Genomic DNA, 19,452 nt, shown 5'->3' with positions numbered 1-19,452 from the left:
ATTTCTCCAAAGATTATTGGATTGTCTTATTAAATGCAATTGAAACTTGTTATGGTTGTTATGTAAGTAGATTCAACCAGGATTGCTTGTGTACAATACCAAAATACATTCAGTTGAGTACTTACACATAAATGCAGTCTGTCAAAAATAATGTTAATGTAAAAATGATTAGTTAACTACTAGGGAATTTTCTTTTCAAAAAACTGATAATCTTAAATCTATTTGAAGAATTTTGATTTTTCAAATTTACTTATTTGAAAATCATACACTCTCTGATAAAAAAAAATTGAAGCACTCCCAAAAAATCTAATTGCAGTGAAATACAGTAAATTCAAATACCTTTTGACTGAATATGTAAATGATAAAAAAATTAACACCCAATGAATGAATGGTCTGAGCTCCAGTGCATTGGAAGCACACGTTATGATTGTGTATATAAAGAATGATTCTTTCTTTGAGGGACCAAACTTCCAATGGAGTTTGATTGCTCTGATTTTCATTGTGAACAATCCCTTGCCATTGAATTTGTGCCCACTTCAACTATATGACTGAGTTTGAAAGAGGACATAAAAGAGGGTGGATGGACAAATCAACATATTGCCCAAAATTTAGGTCAGTGATGCTATAATTAAACAATGCTGGCATGAATGGGTCTTGACTGGCAAAGTTCAAAGAAAAAGCAGGCAATGAATGGCTTAGAGTGACAACAGAATGGGAAAACAGTGATTGTTCAAGCAACTGTAACAGCACCAGAGTTGTTACTGTTGACTATCCAACATGTGACCAATGCTGAAGTGACCATCAGAACTATTTCTAGATTACTTGAGTGGAATCTATGCTCATGATGCCCATTGTGCCGGTTGCAACTGACCCATAGGCATCATCAAGAATAATTGAAGTGGTGCTAAGCTCAATGTGAAACTTTTCTGATTGGAGATGAATTGTTTTCAGTGACGAGTCATGACCAGTAAAAGCAGGATTCCAGCAATGGCCAGAATGTCTCCATACACACCTGTACTGACAGATGTGTATGAAGACATTCTGGCCATTGCTGGAATCCTGCTTTTACTGTTGAACACAACAGGGAGTTATGGTTTGAAGTACTATTTTTTTTTTGATAGCTAGATCCCTTGGTGGTAGTGCATGGCACCCTCACAGCACAGTGATATATTGATGACATTCTGAAACCTGTTGATACCATTCCTAATGTAGCACCCAGGGCATACTTTCCAACAAGACAATACCCAACCTAACACAGCATGCCTCTCACATGAATGTCTTTGTGATTGTAACATCCTTTTTTGGCCAGTCAGATCACCATATCGCTCTCCAATTGAACATATTTGGAGTCTGATGGAGTGTTGCCTACAACCATCTGGGAATGTCAACGACTTAGCCCACCAACTGAACACTGGCAAGAAATCCCTCAGNTATACTGGTGTTTTGGCTTTAGCAAATCGAGGAAAAAATCTTATTCAGGGAAATAAAGGAACAGAAGCAGTGAAATAGAAAGTTCATAAATGCATACACTAAGTAAGGAAGCTATTCATTGTATGCAGCTGCAAGGCATAGCTCTATATTATAAGAATTTTTTCAGTGTATTCATTTACATATCGATGGAAAAATTGTAATTGTTTGTGTCATTTATCAGGTAATCTATTTAAATATAATAATCTAAAAAATTCACTAAATGTTTTTAACCTTATACAGGTTTTATAACATCAGAATTCTTCTGTGTATTTACTATCACTTACATATCAAAGTAATTAACAATAAGGAAATTTAAAGTCATATTATTGTCAGGAAAATTTGTCTTATATTGTTTTAATTTTTATAAATTTATTTTAGCACCATGTTTTTGTAAACCTGCTGAGGAGGGACATGAAGGTCCAAAACTCTGGGAATGTCAACGACTTAGCCCACCAACTGAACACTGGCAAGAAATCCCTCAGGATACTATCTGTCAGCTTTATGAATCAATGTTATGCCAGATACACTGCTCACAAGCCCTATCTGCCTTGATAACTGCAGCTATATAATGGACAGTTTTCTCACTGATTCAGCAAGTACAGGTGTAGCAAAGTTCTTTGGCAATATCAATAGTGGCTGATATGCACTTTTTCTTCACAGTTTACACTAATGCTTTCCTCCTGCGGTCAGTGAGTTTGAGATCATCTGCTTTGGTGTGCAGGTCCACATGCTCCAGTTTTTTCCATTGGCAAATAACATCTGCTACAATTGATTTGGGAAATTCCAGAAGTCTGCCACAAAAAGCTGGTGAACTCTTTTCCAAGTGGCATTTTTGCACACTTCTGGAGGTTAGTATTTGCCAAGTTATGCAGATGACCATGACATGAACGGAAGGAAACTTTTTGCACCCTTTGTCAGGATGTAAATAGCATTTGTCCCTTTTATCAGTGTCCAAATACCTTTGTCCACAATAAAGTAAGTAATAAACAATTGAACTTTAATAATAATTATTGAGAGTATAAATGATGATCTCATGTATTGTCTTGAGTGAATATTTTTAAAGGCATCTAATTATTACAAAACTTTTGAGAGGAATTACAAAATAAAATTTTGCTTCTTTTTAATCCAAGGTTGAAAAACATTATCCTGTATAATTATTTCAAAAGCATTTGAGTCTAGTATTTTTGATTTTGCATTAAATACTACATTAATAGTATTGTTGAAACTTGTCAGATTTTAGATAACTCTTGTTGAGATGTGAAACTTTTAAAAAAGAAAAAAATTGAATTATATTTTTAAGATTTGAGAAACAAGAATTATTGGTTCTAATGTAATAAAAAAATTTCTTAATCATGTTCAGTAGAAAGATAGTAATAATCTAATTCTGTATTTAATTTTACTATTACACAGTATTGTGTATGATTGAATCATAATATATTCTGTAAAAATAATATAAAGTTAAGATTATAGTTGTATTAATTCTGATTCATGACAAAACAAAGTAGCATTCTGAATGATAATTTCTTTACATGGTGCCTGTAAAGAAATTATAAAGCAGCAATCACGGATATAGTCATACTACATTAATTCTGATCCACGATGAAAAAAAATCAGATCCTTTTAAATAATTATATTTACTATTTTTCAAGTAGTATTTTAAAGGAATGGTCAACTTCTATTATTAATATTTTGTATTTTTATTTTTTTTAATTTTAGAAAGATGTACAAGTTACAATAAGCAGATTCTAATCTATACTACAACCTTTGTATTATTGAAGTTTGATCATACTAAGATTTATGAAAAACAATATGAATGAAAAATCACAAAAGCAAATGAGTTCAAGTGAGTTATTTAAACAAACAATATTGCATTGAAGTAACACCTTTCATTACACATGCTAAATCAACAATTGCTTTGATTAATCAAACTTTACTATGGGACTGTATCATCATTTTGCTTTATTACAGATGCAAGATATTTATGCATTAAAGCAACTAGTTTTTCTGTGGTTGGTTTCTCTATTTATTTGTTTTTTTAATTGTTCCAGGGTTTGAAATCTGCATTGTGACACTTTTATCTTTAAGATGTGCTAGATAAATCTAGTTATTAATTCTATAGTTGCCTCATTCCACATCTGTATATCCCCAGACCATTGCTGGTGAATTTTTTTATACTTGTAGATCATGGTATTCTAACTGGAGAAACAATCAACTTACTTAAATAGTGGTTATTTATATAATTACACTTCATGTTTTTTTTAATACTCTAGCATGTAATATATAAATTTCTGCAAACTTTGCAGATTTTAGATGTGCTGTTAGACTGACCGACTCTCTTTATAGGTATAATAAAATGTGTTGGAAATACAAATTAGGTATTTCCAGTAATTGCCAAACTTTATGATAAGGTTGTAACAACTGATTTACTTATAATTTTTCTATAATTCATCCAGTATTGTTTGCCTGCTACCATCTTTAACTGTAGTAATAAATATTGGCAAATTATTTACAATAATATGCATTTTTATGTTTAAAGCACTGTAATGTAAAGAGATCTTCAGATAATCAGAATTTAGTTGTAGTTATCATAATAAGCTTTGTAAATGTATTTTAACTTAAATGTTTTGAAGGTATTAGTTGACTAACAACATCTGTAATTACAATAAGTGGCTTCTACTCTAATAAGAAGTGGTTTGAAAATAACAAAACAGAAAAATAAATTTAACCAAATGTTAAATAAGCAATAGAATAATGATTAATATCATACAAAATATTACATAAAATTATATCATAAATAATTTGTCTGACAAATTATTTAAGTCACAATCCTGTCTTCATTAAACTACTTTAGTGATATGTAAATAGGAACATATCCTTTAATTATTTAGATTTTCCATTTTTAAAAATTTACATATGTATAAAATAAGATTTCAAATCAATATAAAAAGAGTGAAAGTGCCATTTTTAAACAAATAAATTTATTAATTTATATGCCTCTATGTCCTTATTTTCTATTTGTTATATATTTTGTCTACGAGGACAGCCTATTAATAGGACGTATTACACTGGTGTTTTGGCTTTAGCAAATCGAGGAAAAAATCTTATTCAGGGAAATAAAGGAACAGAAGCAGTGAAATAGAAAGTTCATAAATGCATACACTAAGTAAGGAAGCTATTCATTGTATGCAGCTGCAAGGCATAGCTCTATATTATAAGAATTTTTTCAGTGTATTCATTTACATATCGATGGAAAAATTGTAATTGTTTGTGTCATTTATCAGGTAATCTATTTAAATATAATAATCTAAAAAATTCACTAAATGTTTTTAACCTTATACAGGTTTTATAACATCAGAATTCTTCTGTGTATTTACTATCACTTACATATCAAAGTAATTAACAATAAGGAAATTTAAAGTCATATTATTGTCAGGAAAATTTGTCTTATATTGTTTTAATTTTTATAAATTTATTTTAGCACCATGTTTTTGTAAACCTGCTGAGGAGGGACATGAAGGTCCAAAACACAATGTGTGTAAAGAGTGTACAAGTATAATACAAGGTAATCAATAAAGATTGCTTGTTTCCCTGAATAAGATTTTTTCCTCGATTGCTAAAGCCAAAACACCAGTGTAATACAGCCTATTAATAGGCTAAGTCCTTGTAGACAAAATATATATATTTACTTGTTAAAATTATTTTTTAATAATCTGGATGGATGTATGATTCAAGAAATTATCCAAATTCATACAGTAGATCTGTAATACTTTCAGAATTTTAAAAAATGTAAGTATATAATTGAAGTACGTTGCAACAAATAAAACTGTTTTGTATAATGGGTCAATATGCAAATATGTTTTAAATTTTCACTGCATCAAAATAATTAATTTTAACAATTATTATATAAAAAACATATTCATGTTAAGCCATTCAAAATCTTTGTTTTGTGGGGATAAATAATAAATGCCTATACTTATCAGATAAGCATTCAATATTGAATTATTTGGCAAGATATAAATATAATTCTTTAGAAAAAAATGATAAAGTAATCTAAAATTAGGTTTTGATAACAAAGTACCAGTACTTTTGAAGTCAGAAAGTTTCATATTTTTTTGACAATATTTCTGTTAAAAACAATATGAACATAAAATTTTGCTACAAATGTTTCTTGCTTCACAATAATAATTCAAGATTTTTCAAAACAAATTGTCTTCAAAGTTTTTACTTGAAGCCAGTTTATCATAGGATGCAATATTGATTTTACATTAATTCACATTATCTGAATGATGCCAAAAGCAGACTTACTGCAAATTTCTCAAGACTATTAAATCTCTAATTATTTGTTGCTAATATTCAGAACAACTATAATCAATTATTGTACAGCTATATTAGAAATATCTAGTATGACTTCAAATGTGTACAGTTAAATAGTCAGGAACACAACAAAATCACATAGTGGAATTGAGCATTATTCTGAGGGTCGTCTTTATTTTAATATAGAATTTTTTTAAGGTAAAGTTTTAAAAATCAAAAAATATATTGTGTGTACATTTTTTTTTTTTCCCATTGGATAGTCATCATTTCCCCAATCGGGGATCAGAGTCACCCTTGTCCCGCTATCTGCACCACAAGGGAAACACTATCTTTATTTCTTATTTACAATAATACTTTTAAAAGTCTTAATACATACAACTAATTTAATACAATACATTAAAACATAGGCATCTTGCCTTTACACGATTGCGACTCTTGTCGCTAAGGGAGCAACTCGCTCCCTCCCTCCCTCACGACAGAACTTTGCACGTGAAGGTTTTCATATCTTGGGCTAATGTTTTAGTCCTAATGATTCTGTATAAATCCAATTCAGTGGTATTCAGGCATTCTGTGATTAACAGCCGTAGCTGCATCCTATCCATGTCGTATTTTGAACAGTCATTTATAACGTGTTCCAAGCTGTGGTTTCCATTTCCACATTCACAAGATATATCTTGATGTTTGCCGATCCTATTCAGGTATTCTTTAGTATTGCAGTGATTAGTCAACAGTTGTGTCATTATATGATCTATTGGGAGCCAGTTTAGATCATGTATCCTTTCTTGAATGTTAGGAAGCAACCAGAAGGTATGCCGTCCCTTCTCACTGTAGCTCCACTCCTCTTGCCATTCCTGTATGGATTCTTGTCGAAGCATTTTCTTAATATAGGACAATGGTATTTTGTTATATGCTATTTCACTCTGTAATGTGGCCTCCTTGGCCAGAGCATCTGCTCTTTCATTGCCCATAATGCCTACGTGGGCTTTAACCCACTTTATTTTAATATTCAGTTCATGTTTGTTAATTAAGTTCTTAATTTCTAATGCCATAATATTTCTATCATTAAATTGCTGCAGAGAGCAAATAGCAGCTTTACTATCAGTGTTTACAATAATGATGGAGCCGGTCAGTCGGGTGGAGATGATCCATCTCACTGATTGAAGTATGGCAAAAAGTTCGGCTTGGTGCACAGTGCACCGGTCATCAAGTCTGAATTTGTCATGATATATTTCTTTTTCATTTTGCATGACCAGGTAAGAGGCTCCCACCTGGTTCTCAACCTTCGATCCGTCAGTGAAGATTTCCATTTCTCCACTCTCCTCTTCTTCTGCCATTACAATGGCCTTGCGATTATATGTTCTTGGTAGTATAATTGCAGTTGGTTGACATTCATAATCTGTTTCACTGAGAGAAGTCCCATTTAGTATGATATTGTGACCTCTTCTGCACATGTATGTTTTTGCCTTTTCTTGTGCAACTAGGTCAATTGGCGTTGTTCCCGCTATTACCATAAGTGCTTCGGTAGAAGTTGTACGGTAAGCTCTCGTAATTCTTAGCAGTGCTGTTCTCTGCGTGCTTCTTAGTTTCCTTTTTATGCAGGTTTTCTTCGTGGCTTCATGCCACGCACTTGCAGCGTATGTTACCTTAGGTATAAACGCCCCTTTGTAAATAGTATTGATGGCCTCTGTAGTGAGGCCCCACTTAGCCTTGGCCACTCTGGCCAATGCATTAAATAAATTTGTAGCTATCGATTTTATATATTTTGCATGTGGCAGCCAAGTCAAACGATGGTCCAGCACCACACCCAGATAAGTAATCTGTCTTTCAACTTTAATACTTTGACCTTCCATTCTTATGGTTGGTGTTCTTTTGTATAAATCTGGGGTGTTTCCTTTTGAGAAGACAATTGCCCTCGTCTTTATGGGGTTAAAATAGAGCTTTAGCTCTTTTCCCTGATTTGAGACTAGTTGTAATATTTTCTTGCCTTTCTCTTCTATGTCTCTTCTTGAATAATGGTATCATCCGCATATGCCATTTCAATGATTCCCTCTCCTTTCTCTGTCTTCAGATAGTTATCATAAACAACGTTCCAGAACAGGGGTCCTGAGTTTGACCCCTGTGGACATCCTCTACTAAGCACCTTCTCTATATTTGTGCCACTTGCTTGATAGATTATCTTTCGATTACTAAGATAGTCTGATACTACTTCATATATGTTTGCTGGACACTTTGCTGTTCTTAAGGTCTTTAAGATGAGGGGCCACCATGCATGGTCAAAGGCCCCTCTAATATCCAAACTTATGCCGCAACAATACTTATTTTGATCCAAGGTTCTTTTGATACCATCAACGACTTTGCAAATTACATCCTCCGTTGAGGTATTCGGTAGGAATCCATGCTGTTTTGGACTTAGATACTTCAGTTTAATCAGATGTTGTGTAATTCTCTGGCTTATAAGAAAGTCCATCACCTTCCCCATTGTCGGAAGTAGACTCAGGGGTCTGTAGCTTTTAGCTAGACTCTTGTCCACTTGATCACCTTTGGGAATAATAACCAATCTCGCAATCTCCCAAATCTATATTGTGTGTACAGTTGACCCCCCCATAACACTGTAGATAATTTAGTTTTATATGAATTCCATGTTGTACGAGTCACTTAGATTTTACAAATACGTGTGCCGGGCTATGGATGGCTCATGTATTTGTAAAATCTAAGTGACTCGTACAACATGAAATTCATATAAAACGGAATTATCAACAGTATTATAGGGGGGTCAACAGTATTATAGGGGGAAATTATTAACGAATTAATTATTTTAAAGCTTCAATTTTGTAGTGTGTTATTTCTGTATTCTGAAATTTTATTAAATTCAGTTTCATTAAGAAAGTAGTACTCCTAATTTAAGATATATTCTGACATTGGCTTGATGATAGTTTCAGATGTCTTTTAGTACCAAACAAGTTTGATAACTGAACTTTTTCTTAGACAAACACTGTGCTTCTCAATACCTAATTAATTTTTAATATGATTTTCAGTTTTTCAATCAAAATAAATATGTTAAATACAATTCCATGCATGGCTGAAAACATTTGTTCTCACAAGAAACTGCTAGAATATGTGTAAAAAGGTTTTGTAAAACTTATTTAATGTGTTAAATATTCTAAAATGTACAAATCATGTATGCTAAATTAGCTCAAGCAACTCTTGACTCAAATTATGTGATTAATTTGTATAAAATATTGAATTAAATGCTAGTTTTTCAGTTATTTTCAATTAACATTAGTAAATGTTTGGCTCTATAAGATTTAAAAGTAATTTAAGAAATAAACATGATTAAATATCAATATTTTTATTCACACAAAAATTTAGCAATATGTTGATCCATAAAACATCAATAAGAAAAATGGACGCTTCAATCATAGATTTGGTCTACCTCTGGAATATTTCCAGTTGGGCAATAAAAATTGTTGGGTCAAAAAAATTGGATACATTCCAGCACATACAAAATGATTATCACAGTTTGCATGTATATGATATGATTGCTTTATGGAAAGATCTATTCAATGCCTTAATAAAAATGTTACCTATTATAAATATCCATGACACTTTTATGACATTCTGGTTATATAAAAAAAGACCATATATTATTACACCTTTGGGCACACAAACATTCATATGTTGACACTTCAGATACCTGTACCATAATTAGCACCACCTGCTTTCTTTACTTCTTTCCGCAAATAGTCTTCTGTCAAATCATCTGCATTCTCTAGTTGAAGTTCCACTGCAAAGTTCTGTTAAAACATTCTAATTAATTAAGTAAATTAATACTTTATTGTAGTAAAGAAGAATACTTGCCTGGATTATTTGTTTCACTAATGCTTTATCTGTGCTAACTCTTGCTCTCTTAAGTGGACTCACTTTTGGTCCGATCCATGTCAAAAATACAAATTTTGTACGCTTGCTCATTTCATCACCTGCTATGACACGTACAAAGGCAAAGGCTCGTTCGTCATCTAAAACAAATTTAAAGATTATATATATATATACAGTTCTAAAATATTATTTATTAATTGTTCATTCATGATATATCTGAAATTCATAGTAAATATAGGTCAGGCATCACTCCCTACCCCTCACCGATTCTGTGTGTCTGTCTGTCATGGACAATATTCAATCTATAAACATTATATTCTCTATTAGAAATTGGCATGCTCATGCACAGTACAAAATAAATAAATAATTTAACATGAGGCCCTTATTGGCCTCATGTTAAATTATTTATTTATTTTGTACTGTGCATGAGCATGCCAATTTCTAATAGAGAATATAATGTTTATAGATTGAATATGAGTGGCAAACACTATTTGACATATAGTATAGCAATTCCATAAAACAACAAAATTTGTCACTGTTTTATGAAAAACATACTTCAATGTTGTGAATGCACTTAAGAGTTCTGACATCAAAGAATGATTGTAGTTTTCTCTAATCAAGCAGTCATTTGATGTGACTATATACAGATAATTATCTAGTTTTATCTAATCTATTTTACTGTGTACAAATCCTTTTCACCATACAGTGGAAAATGTTGACAGGCACATGGCAACATTTCAATACCCCACACTGATTTTGGGCAAGTGTGACTTATCCCTGTTCAAGCCACATTTATCCTTGGTCTGTTCTTTTTCTTATGCTAGTCCTGTGCACCCTGTGACCTGCTCTTGTAGCTCAGAGGTATTGGGAAGTGAATTTATTGTCTTGCAACTGCAGCAATGACAATGCATAAAAATGAAGGTAAGACAACAAGGTACACCCCCAAATGTTAAATGGTGTAATGTTGCTGCAGCAATACACACCACTGTTCTTGATGACAAGTAGTCATCAGATGAGTGTTTCACCTCCATTATGGCCACTTCATTCTCTGGATCTTAATTCTTGTGACCATTAGTTGGGGGGGGGTCATAAAAAAAAAGAGTCATGCTTCTCAGACAGTGTAATACAGTTGATTATTCAACAGATAAAAAAATGTTTGTCATCAGTAATTGCAATAAGTGAACAGACCTTAATAGTGTAAATAATGCTGCATAATATGGTCCTATTCTGAAGTCAAAAAAACAATATTTTTTGTCACTTGTCTTGAACACAATGTAGAACTGCTAGTCCTGTAGTGGTGTCCCCCTAGCTAGTCCCTGTTGAACTAAATTTCCCCGTGGAAATCTCTTGTACAGTACATCCTGAAATGTCAGATTAGAAAATTTGAATTTAAGAGAAGATTAGATTAGAAAATTTAAGAGGAGTCATTTTTATGTCCATCCATAGTGAGTGGCAAAACCCATGAAGTGTGACCGGCGGGTCGGCACCTCTTCGATACCTCGTCAGGATTGACACGGAAGCCGCGAACGGGGTCACGCGAGCAGTCGCGTAACGGAGCGATCGGGTTCGGGATGGAGTGAGAGATAACGAGGCCTCTGCGTGAGTCACTTCCGGTGCGCTAACGAAACAACGTTATTTGTAAAAGACAAGAAATCCATGTTTGTACAGGGCATCAATAGAGATAGCTAGGCATAATGTCGCGTTCGAGAGAGAGAGTTTACAGGATATGCGCGTGACGATAAATACCTTGGGATAAGGGTGGTGTTCGGCAACAGTCTGGCACTATTCGAGGTTCTCTGAATCGTGTAATCGAGTATCTTGGTCGTTTGCGGTAAAGTTCGTCTTCAAAATAAAAGGCGTATCCGTAGATGAGGCAATATACGTTTAGCTGAGTATTCACAAGAATAAGATGCACAAAAACTAAGTGTATCCGTTCGAACTTAAATATGCACTAGATAGGCGATGATATTCCTTTGAGGGACTGGCGACGACTGTAACTTTTTTGTTCCGTTCTATATTCAACTGATGATATTGAAATATTAGGTCGGGAGGTGATGGGAAAGCGTCGTTTCTGGATCTGAGAACCTAACAGATGTTTTGCTCCTAGGTGTAAAAGTTGACAGTTATTTGACAAGATTGTAACTACAATGCGATGTTATGAGATAATATTGTAAACATAATGAAAGCCAGGATTTGGATTCTCACAGAAGTATCCGAGTCAATTCAGTTTATATTAATTTCTAAAATTTTCATAGAAATTTACAGAATTTTCATAGATTGCATTATAAGGAAGGACCAAGCACCCAAATTCTCCAGTATGGCAGGATGATATCTTTACTATTTACAATTAAATATTTGACCTTGTAATAAATTGTTAAAACCACAGGTTGAAGTCTGGATGGAAATAATAGTAATTCTCAGAATAATGTAGTGATAGCCCTTCAGTAATGGGGAGTTTAAGCAATCACTTAACTCACTTATATATATATATATATGTGGAACAACTAATAGTACTTTAAAAAATTTAATCTGCCATCAATAATTCTTACCTAGCTGATTTTAAATGTAAAGCTTTCTGCATTATAAAAATTATACTAAACATTTATTTATTTAGTGCAATACTTTTAATAATTACAATAAAATTTTTGACAATCATGCTCTTGGTAAATAAAAAAACTTTCAGAATATTTGTATTTGTAATAATATAATACTGTATATATAAATTATTACTGTAAGCAATTTTTGATAAGTTTACATAGAAAATTACTTAAAGGAATTTTCTATAAAACTACGAATTTGCATTGTAATAAAATCATTTTAATATAAATTACATTTATAGGTAAAAATTGCAAATATTCATTTAGTAGTTTTAAAAACAATAATTTAATAGCTATAGGAAAGTTTAATATACGTGAAGTTTCACAAGCAGTCGGAACTATACGAGTAGTTACTCTATAAAGTCATTTACTACATTTAATATTTGATGACGAAAAATATTTTAAAGATCGTAAATGAAATATCTGGCAAAAAAAAATCTTTGCTGATTTTCAAGTAACTTGGTAAAATGATACTCTTTTACTCAGATTCAGTGAATTATCCACAATAGTTAATCCAAGGGATGGGGACAGACCAGAAGTGATGGTCTGTCATCCCTTGGATTTTATTTTATTTGAAATTTTAAACAAATTTAGTAATTTATTTTAGTTAAACGTTTTATTTCTATAGATTATTTTAGTACAGGAATTGATTAAATTATAAAATGCACTAAGAGATCCATCTCGCTTTTTTTCATTATCGATAGATCTGGTATCGAATCATTTGATGATAGGATGTTATACAAATTAAGCAGCTATGGTTTAGAATTCTTTTATGACTACTGTATATAAATATAATAAAATATCTTAAAGATGATTATTTAATGCAATAAGATTCCTAAGACTAAATTTTAGCCAATATTTTATCGAATTTAAACTATTGGTAATGTATTTTTATTTATTTTTTTGGTGTAAGCTTACAGAAAAGAGGAGAAAATTTATCAAAAATGGAATAGAAGCACATGGATTCCTAAAATATTACCCAAGTATAATTCAACAGTATTACCAAAATTATATTTAAATATAGTACGTTTGAGCCGAGTTGTAACAGTGGTTCTCAAACTGAGGCATGAGATCTTTCCAGAGGGAGCGAAGAATGATGAATAATAATTGCATTTGGAGTTGTATTCGAAAATACACCTCGTTATTCTATCTACGAATTTCAGTACAACATAGCATTAAATACATTCGAAACTTGCTTCATTATCAACACTTACTACATTATAGTCATTAAAATTTATCATAATTTGATTTCATTTAGTATATCTCTATATGCTATTTTACTTTTGTTTGAAGTATAACCTTGTACTATCAAAAAGTGACATGAAAATTTTTATTCTAATAAAACGATAGTTAAGAAAACTAAATACATGTTCAGTGTATTTTGAGGAAAATGTAGATGGAAAAAGATTTTCTTACAAAAAAAGAAGTCTCTTAAAAATGAAACAAAAGCAATTGATTAATAATAATCAGCTAATAAACCATTTAAGAGTTATAAACATTTATTCTATGAATAAAATTTCATATAAGTTGAGATTTATAAACTTCCACCGGATCAGATATGAACGATTAGTTTCTTAACGCATCCGTTAATATTTACGAGGAATCGAAAATGGAAATGGTCATTCTTTTTGAAATCATCCTTCCTTTATTCCTTCTAATAGAGGAAGGTTGATTTCCTAGAACAAGTCTCAATATCAATAATAATTTTTTCTGGGACGTATTTAAGGGGAGTGCTTCTGACGCTGCAGCACCCCCTTGTTACCAAATCAATCGATTTCGTTACTTAAATATAATATCTAATTGAAGTGATACGATATGCGTTAAGATTACTTTCAATTTCTTTAGTTACCTAATTTATTAACATTCTCTGAAAAAGGAATAGGCACCTGTCTCAATATGCCTTGAGTAGCACACATATTTCGAAAATCCTGGATATGCCACTGACACAAAGATTATACAACATAAAATTGTTCACTCACATACACACCCTTTTATAAACTTTATTAAACTACATGTTGAAAAATATATCAAAGAAATTATACGTAAAAAAATTGTTGGTAATAATCACGAAATAATAATACAAAGCTTTTAAGAAAGATTTGTAGTAGTCTGCCGGCAATTCGCAACAACAAACATTTCATTCTTCCTCTCCAACATTTTTTCCTTATAGTTTGTATCCTGTAATAATGGAACATAGGATATTTTTTTTATGATTAATTTTTTAAAATCTTTTTCGATGAACCAGAGCTATCGCCGTTTGAACGTGAATCTGAATTTTTCTACACTCTTTAGATGCTCTGTTTTGATTCTTTGATTATCTCTCTCTGGTCTTATCATAATTCTGCTATTTTACATTTTTAGGTCATATACAAATAAATCAAAATCAAATTTAAAACCCAACTGGCTTTTACAGTAAAACATAGGACTACATCTCATATATCATATTTACGAACATAGTACAAAATAAAAAAAATTTTTCTTGAAGAAAATCAATTTAAAAAATCCAACAACGAGTTGCTTAACTTTCCCGGCAACATTTAAAACTGCGTGCTGCGCCTTATGCTATGATATTTTACTAAAAAATTTATACTGTAATAATTAAAACTAAAGAAATGGCAAAAAGCTTAATTTTGAGGTTAGGGATGAGTTTAAAAATCTTAAATGTTAATAACGAGGAAAATCGTCATTAAGTCCGACCGTAATCGAGATAAAGGGGGTCGTATGTCATATCTTCCGCCCCTCGACCTCTAACTACCAAAATTTAATAGTACTAATCCCTCTAATACGCAAATCTCCCTGCAAAATTTCAGAAATTTTCGACAAAAAGCATAGTTATTAAGCTTCAAACAGGGTGAACAAAATCGTGCCCCCACCATACACACAAGTTTTATTTGTGTGTGTGTGTGTGTGTGTGTGGTAATTTGATAATTTTTTTTTATCTTTTGGTAACTTTTCGTACAATACATGAACATGTTATATTTCGTATTAAAGTATATGATGAGTAGAATAAGATATACACAGTAGGTACTGATATTTTCCAGTTAAAGTGTATTTATTTACCTATTAGTAAAATACTGATGGAAAGTGCGGGTAACAGTTTAGAAACTTCGTCATCAATTTCAGTTCAGTCAGTTTTAGTCAATATTCTTTTAATTTACTTTAATAATTAACTTTCCGAAAATTTGAAAGATTAATCTTCCAATTCCTACTTTTGCCATCCTAACGTAATCCCGAAACACAGTATCTTATCTTTACGAACGAAAGAAAATTTGTAAATAGAAATCATTCACCAAGCTTAATTTTAGATATTTAAAAAACTATTTTTTTTTTCTTTTACCAACAACATAAAAGTCAAATCTAATCAGTTTTTGATAAAAAGCTTTGATAAAATATTTACATTTTACAGATTTAAGTCAGATTTCTAAAATATAAAGCTCTTCTAGACTTTCCGATTGTCAAAGTTGATTTTATTTAATTCTTTTACATGATTATGTTCTCAGGAAGCTGTTTTCTTTATCTTTTAGCGTTTATTTTCTTGTATAGTATTCAAGTAATCTAAAAATATGTAATAGTTTATAAAAAAAATAAACTACTATTGACTAAATTTTATTTTTTGCCCAAATTTTTATATTACTGCACAAGAAAGCGATACTACTACCTTCAAACATTCGAATGCTAAATAATGTTTTCAATAAAATTGTAATTTTAAAAATACGATGTAAACTTAACCGTTACACTGTTAAGATTTCTAATTTTTCAACTTTTCTTAATTCAAACCGCTTCGTCGTGTATTTAGCACAAAAATAGGAAATGTTTCATTAAAAATCATTTCGCAACTGAATTAGATACAAAAAAAACAACCGTTTATCTCTGCTTGCAGATCATTTAATAGCCCAAGTCTAATAACCTAATAAATTGATTTTGCCGTTTTAATTTCTCTTTGCTCGCGGTTATATGTATAGTATGCATGATTTATATACGATTTCTTCAGAACTAACAGCAAAATGAATATGCTTATTAGCCCGTGAAGAAATTTTCAAGAGGACAACGTGAATTGTAAATATCAAACGGATAGTCACTTTTTTTTTTTTTTTGTCTAAACTCCATTAAGAATGATTCTATTTGCACATTAAACAGACAATGAATACTTTTTTAAATCCGAAATATCGGAGTTTGCTATGACAAAAACGTAAGAAATCAAAACATCGTATCGTAATCGATCGCCTAATTAATTTTTGACATCATACGACGTAATTAAAGCATTAATAAGTATTACTTCTAAAAATTTTGTAAGACAACAATTATACATTTATTATTATTATCAGTTTATATATGATATATATTTAGTTCTATCTTCACTCTGATTATTTTATGATAATTAATTTGGCACCAGAGGTTAAAAACTAAAAAAACATTCAACACTCAAAGTGTAAATCACGCCATGCAAAGGTAATAATAATAAAGGATTAAATAAAGAACAATTTATTTATACTGACAACCGGACACATCTCTGAATTGACTCGGAAATACGCTAATCATCATTGTGGTTTAAACATATTTGAATTACATTAAGTATAATAATACCATATGAGATGTATGTTTTACTATAAAAGCCAGTTGGATTTTAAATTTGTTTTTGATTTATTTGTATATGGCCTAAAAATTTAAAATAACAGAATTATGATAAGATCAGAGAGAAATAATCAAAACAGAGCAGCTGAGGTGTGTAGAAATATATCAGATCTATGTTCAAACATTGAAGGGTGGAAAGCCGGTGATAGCTCCGGTTCATCGAAAAAGTTTTTTTTTTAAATTAATTATTAAAAAAATAATACNGTATTTACTATCACTTACATATCAAAGTAATTAACAATAAGGAAATTTAAAGTCATATTATTGTCAGGAAAATTTGTCTTATATTGTTTTAATTTTTATAAATTTATTTTAGCACCATGTTTTTGTAAACCTGCTGAGGAGGGACATGAAGGTCCAAAACACAATGTGTGTAAAGAGTGTACAAGTATAATACAAGGTAATCAATAAAGATTGCTTGTTTCCCTGAATAAGATTTTTTCCTCGATTGCTAAAGCCAAAACACCAGTGTAAATACAGCCTATTAATAGGCTAAGTCCTTGTAGACAAAATATATATATTTACTTGTTAAAATTATTTTTTAATAATCTGGATGGATGTATGATTCAAGAAATTATCCAAATTCATACAGTAGATCTGTAATACTTTCAGAATTTTAAAAAATGTAAGTATATAATTGAAGTACGTTGCAACAAATAAAACTGTTTTGTATAATGGGTCAATATGCAAATATGTTTTAAATTTTCACTGCATCAAAATAATTAATTTTAACAATTATTATATAAAAAACATATTCATGTTAAGCCATTCAAAATCTTTGTTTTGTGGGGATAAATAATAAATGCCTATACTTATCAGATAAGCATTCAATATTGAATTATTTGGCAAGATATAAATATAATTCTTTAGAAAAAAATGATAAAGTAATCTAAAATTAGGTTTTGATAACAAAGTACCAGTACTTTTGAAGTCAGAAAGTTTCATATTTTTTTGACAATATTTCTGTTAAAAACAATATGAACATAAAATTTTGCTACAAATGTTTCTTGCTTCACAATAATAATTCAAGATTTTTCAAAACAAATTGTCTTCAATGTTTTTACTTGAAGCCAGTTTATCATAGGATGCAATATTGATTTTACATTAATTCACATTATCTGAATGATGCCAAAAGCAGACTTACTGCAAATTTCTCAAGACTATTAAATCTCTAATTATTTGTTGCTAATATTCAGAACAACTATAATCAATTATTGTACAGCTATATTAGAAATATCTAGTATGACTTCAAATGTGTACAGTTAAATAGTCAGGAACACAACAAAATCACATAGTGGAATTGAGCATTATTCTGAGGGTCGTCTTTATTTTAATATAGAATTTTTTTAAGGTAAAGTTTTAAAAATCAAAAAATATATTGTGTGTACATTTTTTTTTTTTTTTTTCCATTGGATAGTCATCATTTCCCCAATCGGGGATCAGAGTCACCCTTGTCCCGCTATCTGCACCACAAGGGAAACACTATCTTTATTTCTTATTTACAATAATACTTTTAAAAGTCTTAATACATACAACTAATTTAATACAATACATTAAAACATAGGCATCTTGCCTTTACACGATTGCGACTCTTGTCGCTAAGGGAGCAACTGCTCCCTCCCTCCCGACAGAACTTTGCGCGTGAAGGTTTTCATATCTTCGGCTAATGTTTTAGTCCTAAGGATTCTGTATAAATCCAATTCAGTGGTATTCAGGCATTCTGTGATTAACAGCCGTAGCTGCATCCTATCCATGTCGTATTTTGAACAGTCATTTATAACGTGTTCGAAGCTGTGGTTTCCATTTCCACATTCACAAGATATGTCTTGATGTTTGCCGATCCTATTCAGGTATTCTTTAGTATTGCAGTGATTCGTCAACAGTTGTGTCATTATATGATCTATTGGGAGCCAGTTTAGATCATGTATCCTTTCTTGAATGTTAGGAAGCAACCAGAATGCCGTCCCTTCTCACTGTAGCTCCACTCCTCTTGCCATTCCTGTATTGATTCTTGTCGAAGCATTTTCTTAATATAGGACAATGGTATTTTGTTATATGCTATTTCACTCTGTAATGTGGCCTCCTTGGCCAGAGCATCTGCTCTTTCATTGCCCATAATGCCTACGTGGGCTTTAACCCACTTTATTTTAATATTCAGTTCATGTTTGTTAATTAAGTTCTTAATTTCTAATGCCATAATATTTCTATCATTAAATTGCTGCAGAGAGCAAATAGCAGCTTTACTATCAGTGTTTACAATAATGATGGAGCCGGTCAGTCGGGTGGAGATGATCCATCTCACTGATTGAAGTATGGCAAAAAGTTCGGCTTGGTGCACAGTGCACCGGTCATCAAGTCTGAATTTGTCATGATATAGTTCTTTTTCATTTTGCATGACCAGGTAAGAGGCTCCCACCTGGTTCTCCACCTTCGATCCGTCAGTGAAGATTTCCATTTCTCCACTCTCCTCTTCTTCTGCCATTACAATGGCCTTGCGATTATATGTTCTTGGTAGTATAATTGCAGTTGGTTGACATTCATAATCTGTTTCACTGAGAGAAGT

The 19,452-nt window shown here is 31.4% G+C and overlaps 2 protein-coding genes across 2 annotated transcripts in view; both read right to left on the bottom strand.

Moving 5' to 3' along the window:
* Positions 1–6,254: 6,254 nt before the first annotated feature.
* LOC111623560 lies at positions 6,255–7,634 on the bottom strand. The gene has a single exon (XM_023366174.1). It carries the CDS (start codon positions 7,632–7,634, stop codon positions 6,255–6,257), a length of 1,380 nt encoding a protein of 459 aa, XP_023221942.1.
* A 1,483-nt stretch (positions 7,635–9,117) lies between these two features.
* LOC111623579 (coactosin-like protein) overlaps positions 9,118–19,452 on the bottom strand; it is a 35,189-nt gene continuing 24,854 nt past the window's right edge. The window contains exons 3-4 of the mRNA XM_023366206.1: positions 9,643–9,800; positions 9,118–9,578 (exon numbers count right to left, since the gene is read on the bottom strand). Of these exons, the coding sequence (XP_023221974.1) occupies positions 9,471–9,578; positions 9,643–9,800 (266 nt within the window). The 3' untranslated portion in view covers positions 9,118–9,470. The remainder of the gene's footprint in view (positions 9,579–9,642; positions 9,801–19,452) is intronic.

This window comes from Centruroides sculpturatus, unplaced genomic scaffold (genome assembly GCF_000671375.1).
Source record: "Centruroides sculpturatus isolate CEXI.00-Female unplaced genomic scaffold, Cexi_2.0 scaffold16, whole genome shotgun sequence".
Taxonomy (NCBI): Eukaryota; Metazoa; Arthropoda; class Arachnida; order Scorpiones; family Buthidae; genus Centruroides; species Centruroides sculpturatus.
The sequence above is the reverse complement of the archived record's forward strand: the minus strand, read 5'-3'. Positions and strand labels throughout refer to the sequence as shown.